The 20,242-nt window shown below is 36.0% G+C and overlaps 1 protein-coding gene across 12 annotated transcripts in view; it reads left to right on the forward strand.

Moving 5' to 3' along the window:
• LOC120633595 (tight junction protein ZO-1-like) overlaps positions 1–20,242 on the forward strand; it is a 151,714-nt gene that overhangs the window by 122,315 nt on the left and 9,157 nt on the right. For 8 of the 12 annotated variants that reach the window (XM_039903809.1, XM_039903820.1, XM_039903819.1 and 5 more), the window contains 17 exons: positions 479–649; positions 2,244–2,310; positions 3,482–3,632; positions 4,672–4,804; positions 5,475–5,618; positions 6,145–6,317; positions 7,173–7,344; positions 8,098–8,314; positions 8,734–8,914; positions 11,418–11,642; positions 12,269–12,428; positions 13,461–13,573; positions 13,929–14,057; positions 15,141–15,265; positions 16,322–16,444; positions 18,339–18,530; positions 19,451–19,604. In XM_039903809.1, coding sequence (XP_039759743.1) covers positions 479–649; positions 2,244–2,310; positions 3,482–3,632; positions 4,672–4,804; positions 5,475–5,618; positions 6,145–6,317; positions 7,173–7,344; positions 8,098–8,314; positions 8,734–8,914; positions 11,418–11,642; positions 12,269–12,428; positions 13,461–13,573; positions 13,929–14,057; positions 15,141–15,265; positions 16,322–16,444; positions 18,339–18,530; positions 19,451–19,604 — 2,630 coding nt within the window. The remainder of the gene's footprint in view (positions 1–478; positions 650–2,243; positions 2,311–3,481; positions 3,633–4,671; positions 4,805–5,474; positions 5,619–6,144; positions 6,318–7,172; positions 7,345–8,097; positions 8,315–8,733; positions 8,915–11,417; positions 11,643–12,268; positions 12,429–13,460; positions 13,574–13,928; positions 14,058–15,140; positions 15,266–16,321; positions 16,445–18,338; positions 18,531–19,450; positions 19,605–20,242) is intronic. The other 4 variants (XM_039903813.1, XM_039903816.1, XM_039903810.1 and 1 more) reach the window with 3 other exon arrangements.

Below are 20,242 nucleotides of genomic sequence, written 5' to 3' on the forward strand. Positions count from 1 at the left end.
AAGTGATGATTATAATGATTAATACAGCAGAGTAAGTATAGTTATAAAGAAATCTAAGCGAGAGCTCTCGTACTGTATGTGCTGAAGGAGAGTAGGACCCTACCTAACCTTACCAATTAGTCTGATATAACTATTACAACTACACTGTAGCCTCCAGTGACGTGCATAGAGGGTATGTACAGGGTATGCACAGGGTATGCTGATGATAATAAAATGAAGAAAATCTCGCGTATGAGTTAAAAATCCTTAATGGTAGGCTTTTTATAACTCTTACAAAGCCTTTCCTTAAGTTTATAATATAACTCTTACTGGAGATTTTCGTCATTTTGTATCATCTGCGTACCCTGTGCATACCCCCTATCCACGCCACTGGTACCCTCGCTGTCTTTACGATATCGGCATTAACTACGAGATCAATGCCCACATCACTTCTTTATTCTTAGCTAATACCAATGTCAAAATTCCATACTCTTTACAGAAGCAACACCACATAACACGTTCCCTGCCACCGGGGAATCTATGTCCAGTCCATACTCCAGCAGTGGGCAAAACCTGTACGTTGCTGCGCCGGTGAGGGGAGCAGACAACAGGCGAGGCCCACCTTCACACGAAGAACATCCGCCACGACCGCCGCCGCCTAGAAATGATGGTATGTTTAATTGATCCTTATTTTATTTCATTGTTCTTTATAAGACAGTCCTAAACTGCAATGTCAACTGGTGGTAACTTATCAGACAGACTCACATGATAGTGAGCTAATATGCTTTTTTAATTTTTAATTTTCTTTTATTTTGAAACAACGACGTGGATACAATTGACGGCCGATCGGCGCAGTGGGTAGCGACTCTGCTTTCTGAGTCCAAGGACGTGGTTTCGATTCCCACAACTGGATAATGTTTGTGTGACAAATGTGAATGTTTTTCAGTGCCTGGGTGTTTATCTGTATATTATAGGTATTTGTGTATATTATTAATAAAATGATCTATCAGTCATCTTAGTATCCAAAACGAAAGTTATCTTACTTTGGGGCTAAATGGCGATGTGTTTATATATTTATTTATACAGTGGGAAGCCCTCGTAGCCCTGCGTTTTATTATCTACCTAAGATATATATAAAAAAAACCTAAGGTATATTTAATATAAAATAAAGTCTAAAATAGTTACGTGATAATATTATTAATATAACCTAAAATAAAGTATGTAAAACTAATTAAAATCTGAATAAAAGTATATGGTATATTTAATTATAAGCTACCCTAAGCTAAAAGTAAAAGTGGTGTGGCAGTTATTAAACATATACATGGCAGTTATTATTTAACATATTATATTACGAGACAACATACCTTAACGCCTTACGTTAGTTTTACACTTAGTTTTACTAGCAATGGCAGAGACTAGGCCAACCCAAAGATAATTTAGAAATAATAAATTCCCAAACTATCGCTGCCAGGGAACCGAGTTCAGAATGTCGTGATCCTCAGTAGAACAAACGTCAAAAATTAATAATAATAATAATAATAAATTCTTTATTGCACACACAAAAACAAAATACAAATAAACACATTTACAGAAAAAATTAAAAAAAAAAAAAAAAAAAAATTATTAGGTCTTTTCGCAAGAAATTTGCAAAAAAACACCAGCCTGGTTTTCGGTTTATGCCGAAGTTTACATTCAAGGATGTAAACCTAAAATAAATGCACACACCCTTTTGTGTGCTCATATTACTTTGTCAAAAAAAGTGGCATTATAAGACTAATTTGTATTTGGTTTGACTGTCTCTTAGCCCTTAACGAGTGCTTGCGAGGGTGCAGTGAAGCCATACATAATACTAAGGAAAAAAATACTAACATATAAAATTATCATGCTTCTTATAACTGGATTCTTATTTCTTTCTGTGTGTGCTACAAGTTTAGCATTATAAATGTGTGTATACTGTACTAGGTTATAGTTGAAACTTCCCTTTCGGAGAGACCATGTTCGTTTTTAATTTAAGCATTAAGTATCACTTTATTTAACAGTAAAGGAAAACATTGTGAGGAAACCTGCATGTTTGTGAGTTCTCCGTAATGTTCTCTAACGATCCGCATTTAGCTAGCGTGGTGCACTACGGCATATACCCTTCTCATCCTGAGACCTTCCTGTGGTCTGCAGTGGGCCAGTAATCAGGCGATTAAGATAATAATAACTGCAATTTGGGTACAGAAAATAACTTAATAAACATTCAAAAACTATATTATTTCCAGATTACTACAGCAGTCGGAGGCAACTTTATGAAGAAGATGCAATGAACAATCAAAGAAATAAACCGCCGTAAGTTTCCTTCAATAAATATTAAAAGCCTCACCTATTTGTCAAACATAACTTATTTCTATTTCTTAAAGTTAGTTACCTATTCTAATTAAACATTGTTATCGTTTATGCAATGTAGATCAACATTGCTAATGTGATACCCAATAGATTTAAACCTGAATTGAGGAAATGGCTTTGATAAAATTTAGTTGAATTAGGTCAAAGCATTTTTAGAGCACATAAACATAAAAATTACTAGACCTATCTAATGACCAAAGTTCATGATAAAAGGGGAAGCGGTGGTGGAAGGCGGTTCCCCCACCAAGTTTTATTTGTGATTTTTAAAGGAGTATTTGGCGAAGTAATAAAAGAAAGTATCCCTCACACACTAATACTATAAAATCTTTAATAAACATTTTTACTGGCCCACCAACCATGTGCCGTTATTTTATTTATTGTTGATTTTTTGGCCACTGCTCATAAACATCGATGAATCGATATAAAGTGTAAAGTCTGTATAATGTCGCACGATTTAACGACAAACTACTTTAAGCAAAAAATCTGTCGGCTATGATTGGTTTAGCTTTTATTCCATACATTGATACACTCTATATAGCATTACATCTACTCTAAGAAATCAGTTTTTTTGTTTATAAATTGGGTTTGCTTGCATGTGTCTTGTAAGTAGAGGTCATGCATTATCTATGTTACCAAATTCTTAGCTGTTCACAAACTTTCAAACTGCAAACATGGAAAGTAAGAGAAAATCACTGTCTTGACTATTTTTTTTAACTGATACGCGCAATAGAAGATATGTTATGTTGGTAGAGGCTTTGGATTAAGTAGTTCTATCATGTCCACAATATGGAAAAGTAGGGAAAAAAATCTACAAGCCGAGAATTAAGGATTTTTTTTCAAAACTTTAAAAAAAAATTATCCATGAAGTTGTCTTCTTCTCTCCGTTTAACAACAACTCTCTATAACGACACAATATGCAGAGTCTTGACTTGACTTGAGTGTCGTTATAAAGAGTTTTAATCTGTAGCCATCAATTCGTCGATGTTTGGACGGCAACTGGCAAATCAACAAGGAGTAAAAATAGGCCAAAAAGATTATGAGCCATCCATCCCCTTTCTGATATCGGAAATTTGAAGATGAAAATCTATTTATACTTGGCTTTTTATATTTCCAGAAGTGAACCAAGGTTAATAAGTTTTCAAAAGGAGGGCTCGGTAGGTCTTAGATTGTGTGGAGGGAACCGGTCCGGAGTCTTCGTGTCCGGAGTGCAACCGACCAGTCCCGCTGCGCTACAGGGCTTGCAACCAGCTGATAAGATACTTAAAGTAAGCCACATTTGTTTGTGTGATGAGCATGAATGTTTTTCAGTGTCTGGGTGTTTATATGTTTTGTTTATATGTTGAAGGTGATTTTGGACCTGCCAATGCACAAGTTTAAAGAATTTGTTAAAACACATTTATTACAGCGAGGTTACTATACAATTGATGAATTTTTTAATGACAAGGTTGCTTGGAAGCATCCGGCTCCGCTTTCAGCTCTCACAAGATAGAAAAATGAATGTTAAAATGCAAAGTGTAAATTGATGATGTTGGAAAAGAGCAACTGCTGAGTTTCTTGCCGGCTTCTTCTCGGTAGAATCTGCCTTCCGAACCGGTGGTAGAATCACTACAAACAGACAGACTTGACGTTTCAAAAGTGCTTATATTAGGCCTACTTGAAATAAATGAATTTTGAATTTGAATTTGAATTTGAATTTGTTCTAACTATTTATGTATATTATTCATAAAAATATTCATCAGTCATCGTAGTACCCATAACACAAGCTACGCTTACTTTGGGGCTAGATGGCGAAGTGTGTATTGTCGTAGTATATTTATTATTATTATATTCATCTATCATTTATTTTTTTCTTTTTTTTTATTCTTAACAATGCTTAAAAATAAAATAAAAAACACTATTAAAAATTTATTATTATTATTATTATTTCATAAGGAATCTATATCCTATAAAAATATTAAATCAAAAGAAGAATATTTATTTTTCTATACAAACGAATTCAAAACATTCTAAGTGTTTACTTACGACAACCCTATTGAAGATAAAAGACCGACACACGCATAGTACCTACGCTACGTCACGCGTATCTAATAAAGTGACAGGAGTCACATTATTTTATTTTTGTATGCGGTGTTAGGGCTGTATCTGATTTCTTTCAGTAAAAACTATGGCAGTGGTTTACTCAAAAACTATTAGGTTTTCGGTTTCACATATAAGTCTCAGAAACACTACATAATGTACTTCTAAAGCCTGCGAAGTATTATTTCGGTATTCATTTAAACGTTGTATATTTATTTTCTATTGCAGGTGAACGATATGGAAATGAAAGGCGTGACTCGGGAGGAGGCAGTGCTGTTCCTACTGAGTCTGCAGGAGAGGATAGACCTAATTGTGCAACACTCACCTGAAGAGTACAACGCCGTCGCCAGTGGACAAATGCGTAAGTTGACAAATAACAACACCTAAACTTCAGTTTATTCCGTATACTCCTGAGAACAACCAGACGCGATCGCGGTTGCTGTAGGCTGTGGAAGAATCGAGAGATCGAAGATCTGGTAGCCGAACCCAACGTTATTGGAGACACCAAATTGGCGCGATTTTGTTCGCCCTAGAAGAGACGGAGAAGATCGTTCGGTAAAAATGGCATACTTACGGCAATCATTGCACGCCTGAAATAACAAACTGTAAGCCCCAAACTTATAGTTCATAACCATTATATGTTCACAGTTTATGCAATAAATGAATTATGAATTATAAATTATGAATTAGGAAACCGGCAGAACCTCCCACCGATAAGACCACATCACTCACCACTGCACCACGGAGGGTAATGAATGTTCAAAAATGCTAATGGGTTTTATTTAGATACATATTAAGTGACCACAGACCCATAACCCCAGACTGGTGACAACTGACAAGAACCAAACACACAGCGCCCTCTACCTAAAAGTTTTCAGTAATCGACCCAATTGGTATGCCGATAATAACTACAGTGAAAAAAATCTTCTAGGCAAGCGCGCTCCACTTTAGGCTGCATCATCACTTACCATCAGGTGTGATAGCAGTCAAGCGCTCGCACATTAAAACAAAACTATTTGTTATTGTTTTAGCGGGTGACTCGTTTCATATCAAGACGCATTTTCACTATACCGAGCCAACGGAGGGCGAGATGTCATTCCGGTGCGGAGACGTGTTCCATGTTATGGACACTCTGCACAACGGCACCGTTGGAGCCTGGCACGTCTACCGGATAGGTACGTATAATAAATTCCATCAAACTAAATCCAATCCACACTGTGACAGCATGGTGGAATACAGCCTTAACCCATTCTCATTGTGGGAGGAAGCCCGTGCCATGTAATGGACCTATAATGGGTTGATATGATGATAATTATCTTGTATATTCCAATAGAAAATAATAAATAAAAAAAAACTAGAGTGCCAAAGTTACTTTTTTTTTAAACTATCAAAAGGCACCATACTTAACAAGGAGCGAGTACTATGTATGTTTTATTTATCTATATTTCGTATTTGTTTTATTTTATGTGTTAAAAAATTTGTTCGTAACATATATTATTCTTTGCTACATTTTGTAACTTCAAAACATATATCTTGTTATTTTTACGAAGACAGGTAAAAAATGCTTCCAGGCATTAAGTTTCGCCTTTTTACGTTTCCTTTTTATGTCATTGTGCAACAGAATTAGAACAAACAAACAAACCCTACGTTGACCTTGACCCACGTGATTCGTGAACTTTCATTTAAAATCAAATGTTGTAGGTCGAAACAACCAGGAAGTTCAGAAAGGCACCATACCAAACAAGGCGAGAGCGGAGGAGCTCGCTACTGCACAGTTCAACGCCACCAAAAAGGAAATGTCAGGGAATGACGTCAAACACAACTTCTTCAGGCGGCGACGGTCCACGCATAGAAGGAGCAAGAGCCTTGGAAAAGTAAAATTTATTCCTATTCTCTTTAATACCATACCAAGTTGGCAAGTATTTAAAGTACTGGATATAGCGGCATAAGTGTACAATGAGTTAAATGAGCCGCTACATGTGGGGAGTGCAGGGTCTTCCCGCAAAGCCTGCGGTACGCTGGCTCGGCATTACTTGCGCGCCGATACTTCCAATGAGTATACAAAGAAGTTTACTCACTGTATTACCCAACAAATTTCCCCCAGTTGTTGACGTTTATTAAAATAAATAAATAACATTATTTTACAACGACAACACACATCACCATCTAGCCCTAAAGTAAGCGTAGTTTGTGTAATGGGCACTAAGATAGCTGGTGGATATTTTTATATCCAACCTTATAAAATGCTTCTAAGATACAGATAAACACCCAAAAAAATGTTTTAATGTGAGGAAGATTTGCTTTTCTATTTCATAATGCGTAAAATAAAAGAAAAAACTGTGTTTTCTAAAATACAACATGCACTACGGTACCATTAACATCTATATTTTGCGCGGGACACAAAAAAAAACTCAAACCATATTATGCAAAAATAAAATAGCTAACAAACCCATCATATACTTTAATTTGTAGTTTTTTATCGTGTGATTTATTGTACTTCCCTACTATGCTATATACTATGCCAGTTTCACTAACGCGGTTTTACTGGCTCAGCGACTGAATAATAATGTTAGTGTAACAAAGAATTATCAAGTATTTTTTTTTATATAATAATAAGTTATTTATTATTGACTTGAGTAAACTGTTGTACCATTATTTTGTATGTCCACCAATTTTTACTTGACCAGCGTGGTCTACGGCTCTTCTCATTGCGGAACTCATTATTACAGGAGCACTGGGACGAGGTAGTGTTATCGGATAGCATAAGCAAGTTCCCGGCATACGAGAGGGTCGTTTTGAAGCAGCCCGGCTTCGTCAGGCCCGTCATAGTCTTGGGCGCTGTGGCCGATATAGCTAGAGAAAGGCTTTTATCTGAAAGCCCTGACAAGTTCTCTTCGCCAAGTAAGTCTTTCTTTTTTTCTATTTCTTCCTTTTGTTACGAATTCTACAGAAGTTAATCAAACAGTTTTAATGAATATACATTAAGCATTGTCATTTTTTTAAATTTTGAAGTTAAACTGCTTTTGGCGAGTTAGGAAAAAATGGTGAGAGTAAATTTATGCGATGCGCGCGCACACCGTCACAATAAACCGACACCATGAAGTTAGCTATAGTCAACATTTTAGTTTTTCTAGAAAAGGTTAGACAGTTGAATTTCAATAATTTAAACAATACCTTTTTTCTCTTGGTAGTGTCGTGTTTTCTACAAACGTAGAATAAGACGAAAGATAAAAATTTTAAAAAGATTTTTATCTTGTTACGCCAAAGTATAACTTTTTTTTTACCTCATTTTGATTTACCTACTTCAAAAAGGCAAATGTTGATAATTTTACAGGCGTTCTATTTTTTGCGAATTACGTAAAACTCGTAATTAAAATGAAGTAGGTAATTAAGTTGATCATATATATTTTTTTTAATACTAGCTGCTGTCCTTCGTTCGCGTTTATTACGGTTTTCGACAAATCCCACGGGAACCGTTTCAAGTTTTTTTTTATCCTCGTATTCCTTAAAAGTTATAAATCCTTAAGCCTAAGTTACAAATCTCAACTCTATGCCAAAATTAAAGTTGATTAGTTGGTTAATTAGTAGAATAAACAAATAAACAATTTCGCATTAGTTAAGATTTCAAAATTTTTTCTTTTCTAATTTTTCCAGAAATGGATAGCACCTTGGAAGATAGCAAATCTAAATCTACAAGCATCATTCGGCTCTCAAGCATCAGAAGTATAATGGAAAGGGCGAAGCATGCGCTACTAGACATCACACCTAATGCCGTGGATCGGTTGAATTATGCCCAGTTTTACCCCATAGTTATCTTCCTAAAGGCGGATAATAAGCACATTATTAAACAACTCAGAAGCGGTTTGCCAAAGTAAGTCGTGCGTTTTATTAATAATTAGAAATATTGTCTATGAAATCAAAAATTTAGATTGTTTTATATATTTATAAAAAGTAAAGATTAATACTAGTTCTTTATTATTTTATGTATTTTTTGTGTTATGCCTGATGGCCTTTCTCCCTGCCCATTAAGTTCAATGTTACCCCATAGGAAATGCTATAAAAGCTTCCACTGTACTTCTGTACATTGAAGGCAGTAATAGCAAAAAGTATGTAAAAATATTAACTAAGTTACTAAGGTAAATCTTTCAAACAATGTAGAAAGTATTATTTTGAAAGATGGAGACTTCTTGCTAATTCATCGCCTATTGCATACTCAACAGTTAATCCATTCATTTGAAAGGTCATAAACTAAATGAAACTTACATTATATTGCTTTTCTACTTTCCCAAGGTCAGCCCACAAATCCTCCAAAAAGCTACTCGAACAGTGCCAACACATGGAAAGGGTGTGGGGTCATGTGTTCACTCACACCATCACACTGAGCGAGGCCAATCAGAACACTTGGTTCAGTAAGTTGTGCGATCTCATACAACGCACACAGCAACAGCAACTGTGGGTGTCTGAGACTAAGGTTAGTTTTGTTCTAGGTATCTTTATGTATGTATTTGAATTATCAATATTATTATTATTATTTAACTGAATGAATGAAATTTATAGCAGCAGGCGATAAGTCTTTCCCAAGCAGGTGGGCCCGAAAATTCATTAAATACTAACCGAGATAGGCGAACAGTTTTTTCTTAAACTTTAATGCAGAATTATTGTCCAGGAATTCTTCCAAAAACTTAACAAACTTCTCAGAATAGATATCGCTTTCTGAAGGGAACAGGAAAACGCACCTTCTTGGGACTGTTAAAAGATTTAACACAATTAAGATTTAGATTTAAATCTTATAATTATTTTTACGATTGTTGTAAAATTTTTAGGTTTATTTTATGAATCAGGTATTCCTAGTTTGCGATACCATACCGTAGATAATAATCGATTCACCTCTTTCTATTTATCTTCTTTGGCTAATTGAAAATCAAATCAACATTTATAAACTTCATTTATCTTTCGAAACATCATAATACTTAGTTTCATATAGGAAGCGAAGTCTGCATTAAATGAACGGTTAATCTCATTACGCTATGTGTTGCTGGGTGCATTCTGGAAACTGTGTCATCAAAACTATATGTAACCCTAATAAAAATATGGGTGTAGTCTCAGAAAATATGCGAAAAAAGTGTAACTCACTATAGAATTGATATATTCACTTATACATATAGATAATACAATATATTTACTTATTTCGTACGTTTTGCTACGTCAATCGTGTCAACGAAAATATTCCTGTTTGTTTTACATTAATGAGATATTAATTCGAGATGGTCGATATTTGCGTACAAGATAAAACTGCACTGATGAACGAAAATAGATAATAAATGTAAAATTTGTTTATATCGATCTTTTTTTAGCTAGTTTGATTACCGTATACTAGTGTTGATACAAAAAAGACGGTACCTTTTGTGCAATTTTTCTATAAACATTTTGAGACTACATCCATATTTATTGTTCTCTATTTATTTGTACGTAAAGCATATTAACCAATTTCTTTCTGTTCTGTCTTGCGGCGGTGTAGCACGTTGAAATGGTGTCGGATATATACTTTCCTATCCCGCCCTCCCCGTACCCCGCCTTCAGTCCTATCTCCTATCCCATGAACTTCTATCCCCCGTCTCCTCAGAAGCCCCGCACGCCAAACATGTCTCCATCAAACTCAAATACTAAACTTACTAACCGTCACGAACAGCTGTTTGATGCTAACCGTAATCATGTTATCCCATATTACTACTCCGAAACATTAACACCATGCATGCCTAACAATATGTACAGTGTACCATACAAAAATAGACATGGTTTCAATAGCCCATACGATGAAAGGCAAAATTTCATTCAAAGACCCAAAGTTAATCCTAGGTTACAAAATTCTAGTATAAGTCCAGAGCTCTCTCAAATATTTAACAAAAGCAATGGCCCGCAATCGCTTGGGTTAAGACCTTACAGCGTTCTAGAAACATCCACAAAATCTCCGATTCCTAAATTGCAAAGGCCGATTTCAGTTCTCCCAATATCGGATCAATTCAGACCAGCTTCTGTGTTCTTTAAAGATGATAAAGAAAAGTCTAACGAAGTGCCTGAATGGAAGGCACGTCTTCAAAAGGAAATACCTAAACCGGTTTTAGACAAACCTTTGCGACAGATTTGTCGAATTCCCAATTGTAAATGTAACGAAAAACCGGCTAATAATCGTCTTAGGCTTAGCGAATCTCGCACTTTGCCGTCAGTTTCGAGATCACTAAGCAAGACAAAGAATCTTTCATTGCCGACTCTCAAACTGGATGAGCTAGATAAAATTGGTAAGGAGGATGAACTGGAAGTTGTAAGAGATGCTTCATCCGTTAATAAGCCTGTATCTGAACAGCATTTAGGTTATATTTAGTTATATAAACTAATAAGTTTATTTTTCCTACAGACGGGTTACCATTATAATTACGTTAACCTTAACTTCAACTTACTTACTGCATGTCGCTTCAGCTTGTATTTATTTTAGCATTTTTCCGCTTATTTTGCAGATAATGTCTGCTTTTACCACTATGTATGTTTTGCCTTATGTTTTATGTTTTTGATTAAAAAAATTATAATTATGTGTTCAAGTTTACCCCCCTAAAACAATTTATTAGGTTACCTAATTTTAAAATGTGTGAATAATTCTGTACAAAGTGTTAAAAATATCAATGTAATATACCACGTTTGAATAATAATACTGAATAAGCATTCAAATATTACGTACCGAAAAAAATCTATTTACCTAAACTATACATTTATCAAAAAAAACAAAATTTGAATGTTGATTCCGATTGACCCTTACATTAATCATTCACAGACGCTAAACGTGTTTTTAGTTTCTGTAACGTTTTTTTAAGCAATCATTCATTTGTCTTGTCTTATCACCCCATTCCATAACCCACCCTCGACGCCGCTGCGGTCAAACCATGGAAAATTGCCAACTTGAAAACCAAATGGCGGGGTAACAGAGGCCGGAGCCGCTGTCCGACGACTTTTTATTCTCGCTATCCTCGACTTCGGAGAATAGACTGTCTTACGCGTCAAGTCCAGAAAGTGACTTGGAAGTGAGCCCCCCTCCAGCGCCAAGATTGGTGAAATCGTCGTCAGACCCATCTATAGCGACTACTCAAGATAACATGGATCGCGATGATGACATGAATCATTTGGCCGACGCGGTGCCTCCGCCGTATTCGGTAATTTAACCCATTTTCACTTTACTTTTCATTTTGTTCTTGTCTTGTCTTGTCCTCGTTGGATCATAAAAACATATCATCGACATGTTTTTAATTTATTTTAAAGCAGATGTTACCTAATATTGGACTCGCTTATCTAGAAGATGCCTTTTCAGTCTTGTTTAAAAGACATCCAAGTTTGTTGGAATCAGGAAATGTGTTTAAAGAGCTTTCCTACCCTACCTGACCCTAGCGAAGCGCATGAAAAAATAAGTAAAATAGCGTTTGTGTGTGAAATGTTGACGATATGGGTGTAAAACCAACCAACCAATTAAATACCACCGGGCAGGTGCCCGGTGGTATTTAATTGCGAAATAAAGACATGCAAACGGCTTTTATTACTCAGACTCAGGATACTATAAAAAATCTAATTTATTTTTGTGACTATCTTCAATAATAATCGATTGCTATCTATACCTCGCAAGTCTCCAAAACTGTCGAACATCTTCATATCATAAATAGAACAGTCACGCAGTTTCTTCCATTACTAAATCACCCAGGCAGGCAGCAGGTTTAAAGTCAATCGAAAATTAAAACCAAGTATATAAGAACTGTGAGCTGTGTTAACTTTTAGTTTTTTGTAACAGCAAGGTGGCTACGATAGTAAATATGGTTTCGCGAACGGCAATAGCTCGCAAAGCAACGGACCTAACCACAACCAGAACATGTCTCCGAACAACGAAGCTCCGCCATACCAATGCAATCCGATGACGCATTCACCGCCACATTCGCCTTTATATGGAACAGGTAATATTCTAAGTCCCGACAGACATGTGCGGGCTGGTAGTACTTAGTTTACTTAAATCTAGATAATAGTTGAAAATATTTAGTTTTTTTACACCTTGATGAATTTGACTCCTTCAAAGTCTTGTGTACTAAAGTGGAGAAGCAAAGACTTCATTCATAGACAATGATAGACAATTCCTTCCGTGTATATTACTTGTGGTGTGACAGCTGGGCGCAAGCCTTAGGTTTAAAGACATTTATTCTCAAAAGAAACAGTTTCACTTAATGAGAAATTAAAAAATTAACATAAAGAAGTGGTAATATATCTAGTTTAGTGTGATACAAAAACAAAACAAACACAAACATACAAAAGATGGCGCGTTTATAAAAAAATTAAACAATGCTTTTTTAACTTGTTTTGAAATGATTTAAAAGATTTCTCGCAAAAAATCTCTTTGGGTAGACTATTATATAGTAGTGCTCCCTCAACCTGTATAGTTTTACTGCCATACTTAGTTCTAGTCTTGGGTAATCTTAATTTATGCCTATTTCGTGTATCTAGCCTTATCCTATACGAGATAGGGATTCAGAGCTTAGAACCTCCATGATGTTGGAATGCGGGTGGGTGGACTGTACATCCATGTACATGAGCATACGTAACGTAACGGGGGCCCTCGGCTTAACATGCTCTTAGGTAACACAGGGTTGGAGAGACTAAATTTGTTTGAAAGTAAATAAATTATCGTAATCAAAAGATAATAACTTAAGAATACCTCTCGTTCGGTTTTAGAATTAAGCTTATTATTACAAAACATTTCTTGCGAGAGCATTCTTTATGCTCCTTCTACAGTAAATTACTCCCCACTCTCAAACCATATTTGAAAGGGTCGGGTAAAACGTCATTTCGATTCCAAAACTTAAGAGAAGCGGTGCTTAGTTTTAAGGTTATAAAAAAAAAAATAAGAAAGCTCTTAAAAGTCGTTTACTAAACCAGTTTTATGTAATAGTGTATAGAGGTAAATGTAACAATGAATAGATCCTATCGTTTCTTAGTACCAGAGTTACCCCCGCGCAGTCAGGCAGCGGTGACACGGCCTGCGGGCGGGGTGTTGCTACCTGCGCCACCGCCTTCTAGACCACACCACGGTCTCAGACATAATCCTGCGGTAAGTGTAATTAAACTTAATTTTATCTTAGCTACTTGTCCGCTATTTTTGTTGTCTTCAAAATGGCGGCCACACCCTCAACCTATTTTGATACATAAATGTATGTTACATAACTTAGAAGCATTCATATCATGTTGGTATAACAATGGACAAGATAAAATAAAATTCTACTAGTATAAACACATAAATGAATTAATATACTACATTAATACCCACATCGCCATCTAGCCCCAAAGTAAGCTAAGCTTGTGTTATGGGTACTAAGACAACTGGTGAATATTTTTATGTACAATATACATAGATACTTTCTAGTATACAGTATAAAATAAAAATTAATCTTTATTATTTTTCTTAGAATCGCCCAAGTGCCCAGGAACGATTGTTCGGGCCGCCCAAAGAGGGTAACGATGAAACAGCGACCTACAGTGCCCGGCCTGTTCACGGCCAAGACTCGCTGGACAGGCATCGACATCCAAACAACCCGGTGAGTTGACTGTCTATATAAATTTATTTATCTAAAAAAACCAACAGCTAATATATTTTATCTTTTTCTTAATGCTTAATAATTTTTGGCCCAATCCGGAGAACGGACAGGATAACGACGAAGCAACCCTAAAGTGATAAACATAAACTCATTGTCATTCCATCCTTTTATCCGGGCCATAACTATTCTCTAAAGTAGATAATCTCTTCCTCAAAAAAGACTAAATCATGGGTAAAACAATGTGGGCTTAAAGCACATTGTTTCACAAACGATTTTTAAGAAACCGGTAAAATCAGATATTAATGTTAAAACAAATACTTGTAATAATGCTAAATACTGAACCAACTTCGGCTGAAAGGGGGGGTAAAAGGATTCGTTTTCCGACTGTCATCATGGTATATAGATTTTTTTGGAATTTTTTAAGTTATTATATCTTATCCAAGCGCTCGATAAACCAAATTAATTTAGATTCACAATGATACTTCTCTTAATACCTAAACTTTTATATGAGTTTTAGTTTATTTTGGTTCACTGAGCGCGTCTACCCCATACGGAAAAAAAAATATTTTGCGCGTTCCATTGCCGTGATAATTTTGGACGTGTTTAAACTTCTTGTGCTGTGTTCAAAGAGTATTTCAGTAGTGTGAATTTTTGACTATATTATTATTCCATATGTTTGTTATGTTGTATATGCAATTAAATCTATAATAGCTTTAAAAGGGCATTTTGCAGTATGCAGGGGGTTTCGGGAGCAATAAATCGATTTAGCTAGGTTTAAATTTTAGAAAACCTCGTTTTATTCGTGTTTTCGGGCAATGACAAACTGCTCCAATTACATTAGAATACGAAGGTAAATTTCGCCACCATATACGAGGTTACAAAGTGGGCAATTGGGCAGTCCCGAGTCTAGAAAGCCCCGGTGGAAATCCAGATGATCATTTTCCCCCTTTTGTTTACTCGGTATTTTTTTTACTAACAAATATGCCTGTTATCAACCCTCCTCGTTTTAATAGAAGAGATGATTTGGAAAGGTGTGTTTAAGGCTGTATTGCGGGAATTAAAAAACAAACAATTATTTTGCAGCAGAATTCGTACGAAGGCACCCCGAATTACGAGTACGCAGGGAACACGTCCAACAACAACTCAATGGGCTCGTGTCGACTGCCGCCCAACGCACCCGATGACTTGAAGGTTGCCCCGCCCACCATGTGAGTTAAACCTACATCCATGCCTGTATAAACGAAGCCTCTGAGCTTGCTTAATGAGTTAGTTCGAGACAATTTACAGACAATTTGACGGCTGATTGGCGCAATTTCCAGCGATCCTGCTTTCTAAGTCCAAGGCCGTGGGTTCGATCCCCACAACTGGAAAATGTTCGTGTGATGAGCATGAAGGTTTTCAGTGTGTTTTTATGTATATTCTATGTTTTATGTATATTATTTATAAAAATATTCATCAGTCATCTTAGTACCCATAACACAAGCTACGCTTACTTTGGGGCTTGATGGCGATGTGTGTATTTTCTTAGTATATTTATTATTATTAATCCCAACACACACCTCTAACTTTTCTAAGTTTAGTAGCGTTTTAAGCAATTAAAATATCACTTGCATCAACGGTGAAGGAAAACATCGTAAAGAAACCTGCATGCCTGAGAGTTCTCTATAAAGTTCTCAAAGGTGTGTAGAGTCCACCTATCAGCACTAGGCCAGCGTTGTGGACTACGGCCTTACCCCTCCTCATTGTGGGAGGAGACCCGTGTCCTGTAGTGGGCCCGTAATGGGTTGAAATGATAAGTAAATAAATAAATAAATATACTACGACAATACACACATCGCCATCTATCCACAAAGTAAGCGTAGCTTTTGCTATGGGTACTAAGATGACTGATGAATATTATTATGAATAATATGCATAAATACTTGGAATATACATATAAACACCCAGCCACTGAAAAAACTATATAAATAAATAAATAAATATACTACGACAATACACACATCGCCATCTAGCCCCAAAGTAAGCGCGATTGTGTTATGGGTACTAAGATGACTGATGAATATTTTTTATGAATAATATACATAAATACTTATAATATATAGATAAACACCCATACACTTAAAAACATTAATGTTCATCACACAAATATTGTCCAGTTGTGGGAATCGAACCCACGGCCTTGGACTCAGAAAGCAGGGTCGCTGCCCACTGCGCCAATCGGCCGCGGTGATGATGATGATATATCAAATAATCCTTTGTTTCAGCAAACTGGATCTTCCTCCGCCAGCAAACCCCGCGGCGATGGCTGGCCAAAGTCCGCAGCGGAATTCCAACTCACATGAGCACAACTCACTCGACTATACCAGAACGCCGGATAATAATTACAGGTAAAATTTTAAAGTACGATCAGTGTTATTTTATTTCTTAAATATTTCTTACACTTCAGTCTACAGCAGTAGACTTTTGCGGCGTGCCATGTAGCGAGCGATGGGATGAGATGCCTTACACTGGGGTCAAAACGGTGGAGAGAGTGCGGTGAATACGCAAGTGAATCCCGTACTCTCACTTATAAGTCCCATTTACATTATTAAAGTTAACATTATCTGTATAATTTTTTTATACAGATAAATTATTGGTGACATCCAACAGGCAACTTTTACGTATACTTTTACGGTATACGTAAATATTTAAATAATGTAGACTCGGAAAATATAAAGGATATTTTTTTTTCAGTGCGGATATTTTAATATACAGTGCAGTTTGCAGCGATCCTTCTTTCTGAGCCCGAGGCCGTGGGTTCGATTCCCACTACTAGAAAATGTTTGTGTGATGAGCATGAATGTTTTTCAGTGTCTGGGTGTTTATATGTATATTCCAAGTATTTAAGCATATTATTCATAATAATATTCATCAGTCATCTTAGTACCCATAACAAAAGCTACGCTTAATTTGGGGCTAGATGGCAATGTGTGTATTGTAGTATATTTATTTATTTATTTAAATATGTCAAACCAAAATGTCAACCAATTATATGAAAATATTTTTTTTTTTAATGTTTTACTTAACGATACAGAAATAAACGGTTACAAAAGATTAGTCCCCGGAAAAGATAATTATGGGCACCCTACTATAGCTCTCAGCAGTAAACTTGCGATCAACGTTCTCGCACTCGGTCCTATCGTCGCAGCGGTAATTCCATAAAATAAAGCATAATAATAACTTAAACAATTAAAATTGGAAAACCAATTACTTACCTATGCCTGCTACACATTACGATGTATTTTTTATAATCAACTACAAGTTAGCCCATGACTGCAATCTCACCTGGTGGTAAGTGTGATGCCCACTACAATCTTAGACTGCATGTCTAAGATTGTAGTGGGCTATTATTTATTAAGGGTAGGGTAAAAGGGAAGTAGTAAAAGATACATATTACGAGTAGTCATGTTTGCTTATTTTATGCTCGGACATGGTAAAAAAAAAAAAAATTTAGTGGAAATATGTTCTATTACCGATACCGAACAACCAAAAAGTAAAATCCGCAGTGCTTTCAAAATTATAGTGTATATTCTATTACAGTATCACTATAATGTCGTTGTATTTAGTTGTAACAAGTGGTGTAATAACAGAGAATTAAGTTATTCTTACATAGTACAATATTTTATATTACTTATACAATTCATGACGTATGTGTTCGATATACAATCACGTAAATACAAAGTAAGCAAAACACTTTTTGCATATGTAAATGAAAACCGAAATAATACTTCACAGGCTTTAGAGGTACATTATTCACTGTCCCTGAGACTTATCTGTGAAACCGAAACGCTTATGGTTTTAAATATTGGATAGAAGCAGGCGTTACTTTGCGGAAATCCATGATATATTATCAAAATTAAGCTTAATTTGCTAAGTCAACATCTCAACAATTATTCATTGTAAAGTCAACATCTCCTGATGATGCTCCGGTTTCGGAGCGAAACGTGCGTAGAGGGTATATTGCCGAAGATCTGTTTGGTGTGGGGTATAAGGATTGAAGAAATTATAAATTACACCACACAGATTCTCCTGCTTTTCGCGGAGTATAGCAAATTAAGCTTAATTTTGATACTATAGCTTATGGTTTTTGAGTAAGCCACTAAAGTCAAGTGCTTTGGGAGTTGATAAAGTTGTGGGAGGAGATATATTTTTATCCTTTCCCCGGGGAGATAATTGTCTCTTGTCTAAGGTTACGGTTTAATCTATGTAACAAAGTAATTCAACGTATTATTAAATTTCTAGACCAACGGATAACTACCGCACTCCGCAATCCCGGCCGCCGACCATGAACGGCAACAGTCCGCACGCTCAGAACGCCCACAACGCACACAACGCACACAATGCCCACAACGCCCACAACGTGGCCACAACGCCCATGCACGCTAGGGGGCCGTCGTTACCCAACGTGCCAACTAACGACCACGCCAAATACAGGTATTTATCTCAGTTCTTAGTTATAAGGAAGTTTTCATTTCAGCCCTTAATATACTCTTTACTTTTTGTATGTGAGATGTCAGAAAGAGATTTTGTTCTAAGACTTTTTTAATTCGATAGTTTGTGTAATTAAACAGATTATAAGATATATCTATATATCAAATATATAATATCAAATATTTTACATGTTACTACTCTGTAATGTAAATCCGGCAACAACGCTCGAACCACGAATCAAAAAACCTCGTTTATGACTAAACCACTGCCACAGTTTTTACTGAAAGAAGTCAGCCCTAACATCACATGAAAAATAAAAATCATGTGACTCCTGTCACTTTATACTATACAATACGTCTCGTAGCGTAGGTACTATGCGCGTGTCAGTCTTTCATCCTCAATAGGTTTGTCATAAGTGAACACTTAGTATGTTTTGAATTCGTTTGTATTGAAATAAATATGTTTCTTTTGATTTAATATTTTTACAGGGTGATTCCTTATGAAATATAGGCACCTTTTAACATTATTTCGGAATTCGGTTACATGTTGCATATGTATAATATAGAAACTGATATATCAATAAAGAGTTTCTTGCCGGCTTCTTCTCGGTAGATTCTGCCATCCGAACCGGTGGTAGAGTCACTACAAACAAACAGACATGACGTTTCAAAAGTGCTCATATTAGGCCTACTTGAAATAAATGAATTTTTAATTTTTAATTTTGATGTTGAGAAGTACAAATTGAAGTTCTGTGTACATAAAAAATATATCTTTTTATTTAAATCTTTTTACACATACTGACCAAGTGTAGATAAAAACTTTGAAGTAATTTAAAAACTTGAATTAATACTAGTAAAGAAAAAGCTATATTAATAATGAGTTTCAGACAACGACTCCCATTTAACCTATCGCTTTGTTCCCAGTGCCCGCACCAATTCAGCCTCACAAGCGGACTATACGGGTAGAGCGCCGCCATACAAACCCGTGCCGCCTCCCAAACCCAAGCACTACCGACCCCCCGACCAGCCGCATCAGCAGTTACCACCGCACCAACACCAACCGCATCCGAGGAACGGGGTATGTTACTCCATTATCAACCCACTAGCGGTCCCTCGCGACTTCGTCCGCGTATAAGTCAAACTTAAAAGATAGACGTATTCTGTCGTGGACTTTTTTTTAGAACTTTTAAAGGGGAACAACCTTTACATACAAGATTATATCAAAACTTTAACTGTTTTCGCAGCGCACGCAGCCGAATCTCTGAAAGGAAAAGAAACCTCCGATTTTGAAACATTCTTCATTGCTGCTATGCTCCTTTTGGTCTTAACGTGAGAATATATACTCTATAGCCTTCCGCGATAAAATGGGCTATCCAACACAGAAAGCATTTTTCATATCGGACCAGTAGTTCCTGAGATCATTGCGTTCTATTAAACAAACATACAAACTCCTTTTTTTTTTTTTTAATAATAATAATAATTTATTGACAAGAATGTAGGTACATACAGTTTTTAAAATGTAAAGTAGTTATTATAATATTTATACAAACAAATGCGTGCCTCACAAATTATATTGGTGTGTATGTAATGGTGCCATTTAAAATCGACTGTCCCTGATTTAGGTAAAAACCTGTATTACAGGCGACAGTGCTCTCCTTAAATTGTTGTTTCGATGATTGAGTGTATGATTGTGCGTATGTGAGTTTGACATACAAA

The sequence above is a fragment of the Pararge aegeria genome, chromosome 22 (assembly GCF_905163445.1).
Source record: "Pararge aegeria chromosome 22, ilParAegt1.1, whole genome shotgun sequence".
Lineage (NCBI taxonomy): Eukaryota > Metazoa > Arthropoda > Insecta > Lepidoptera > Nymphalidae > Pararge > Pararge aegeria.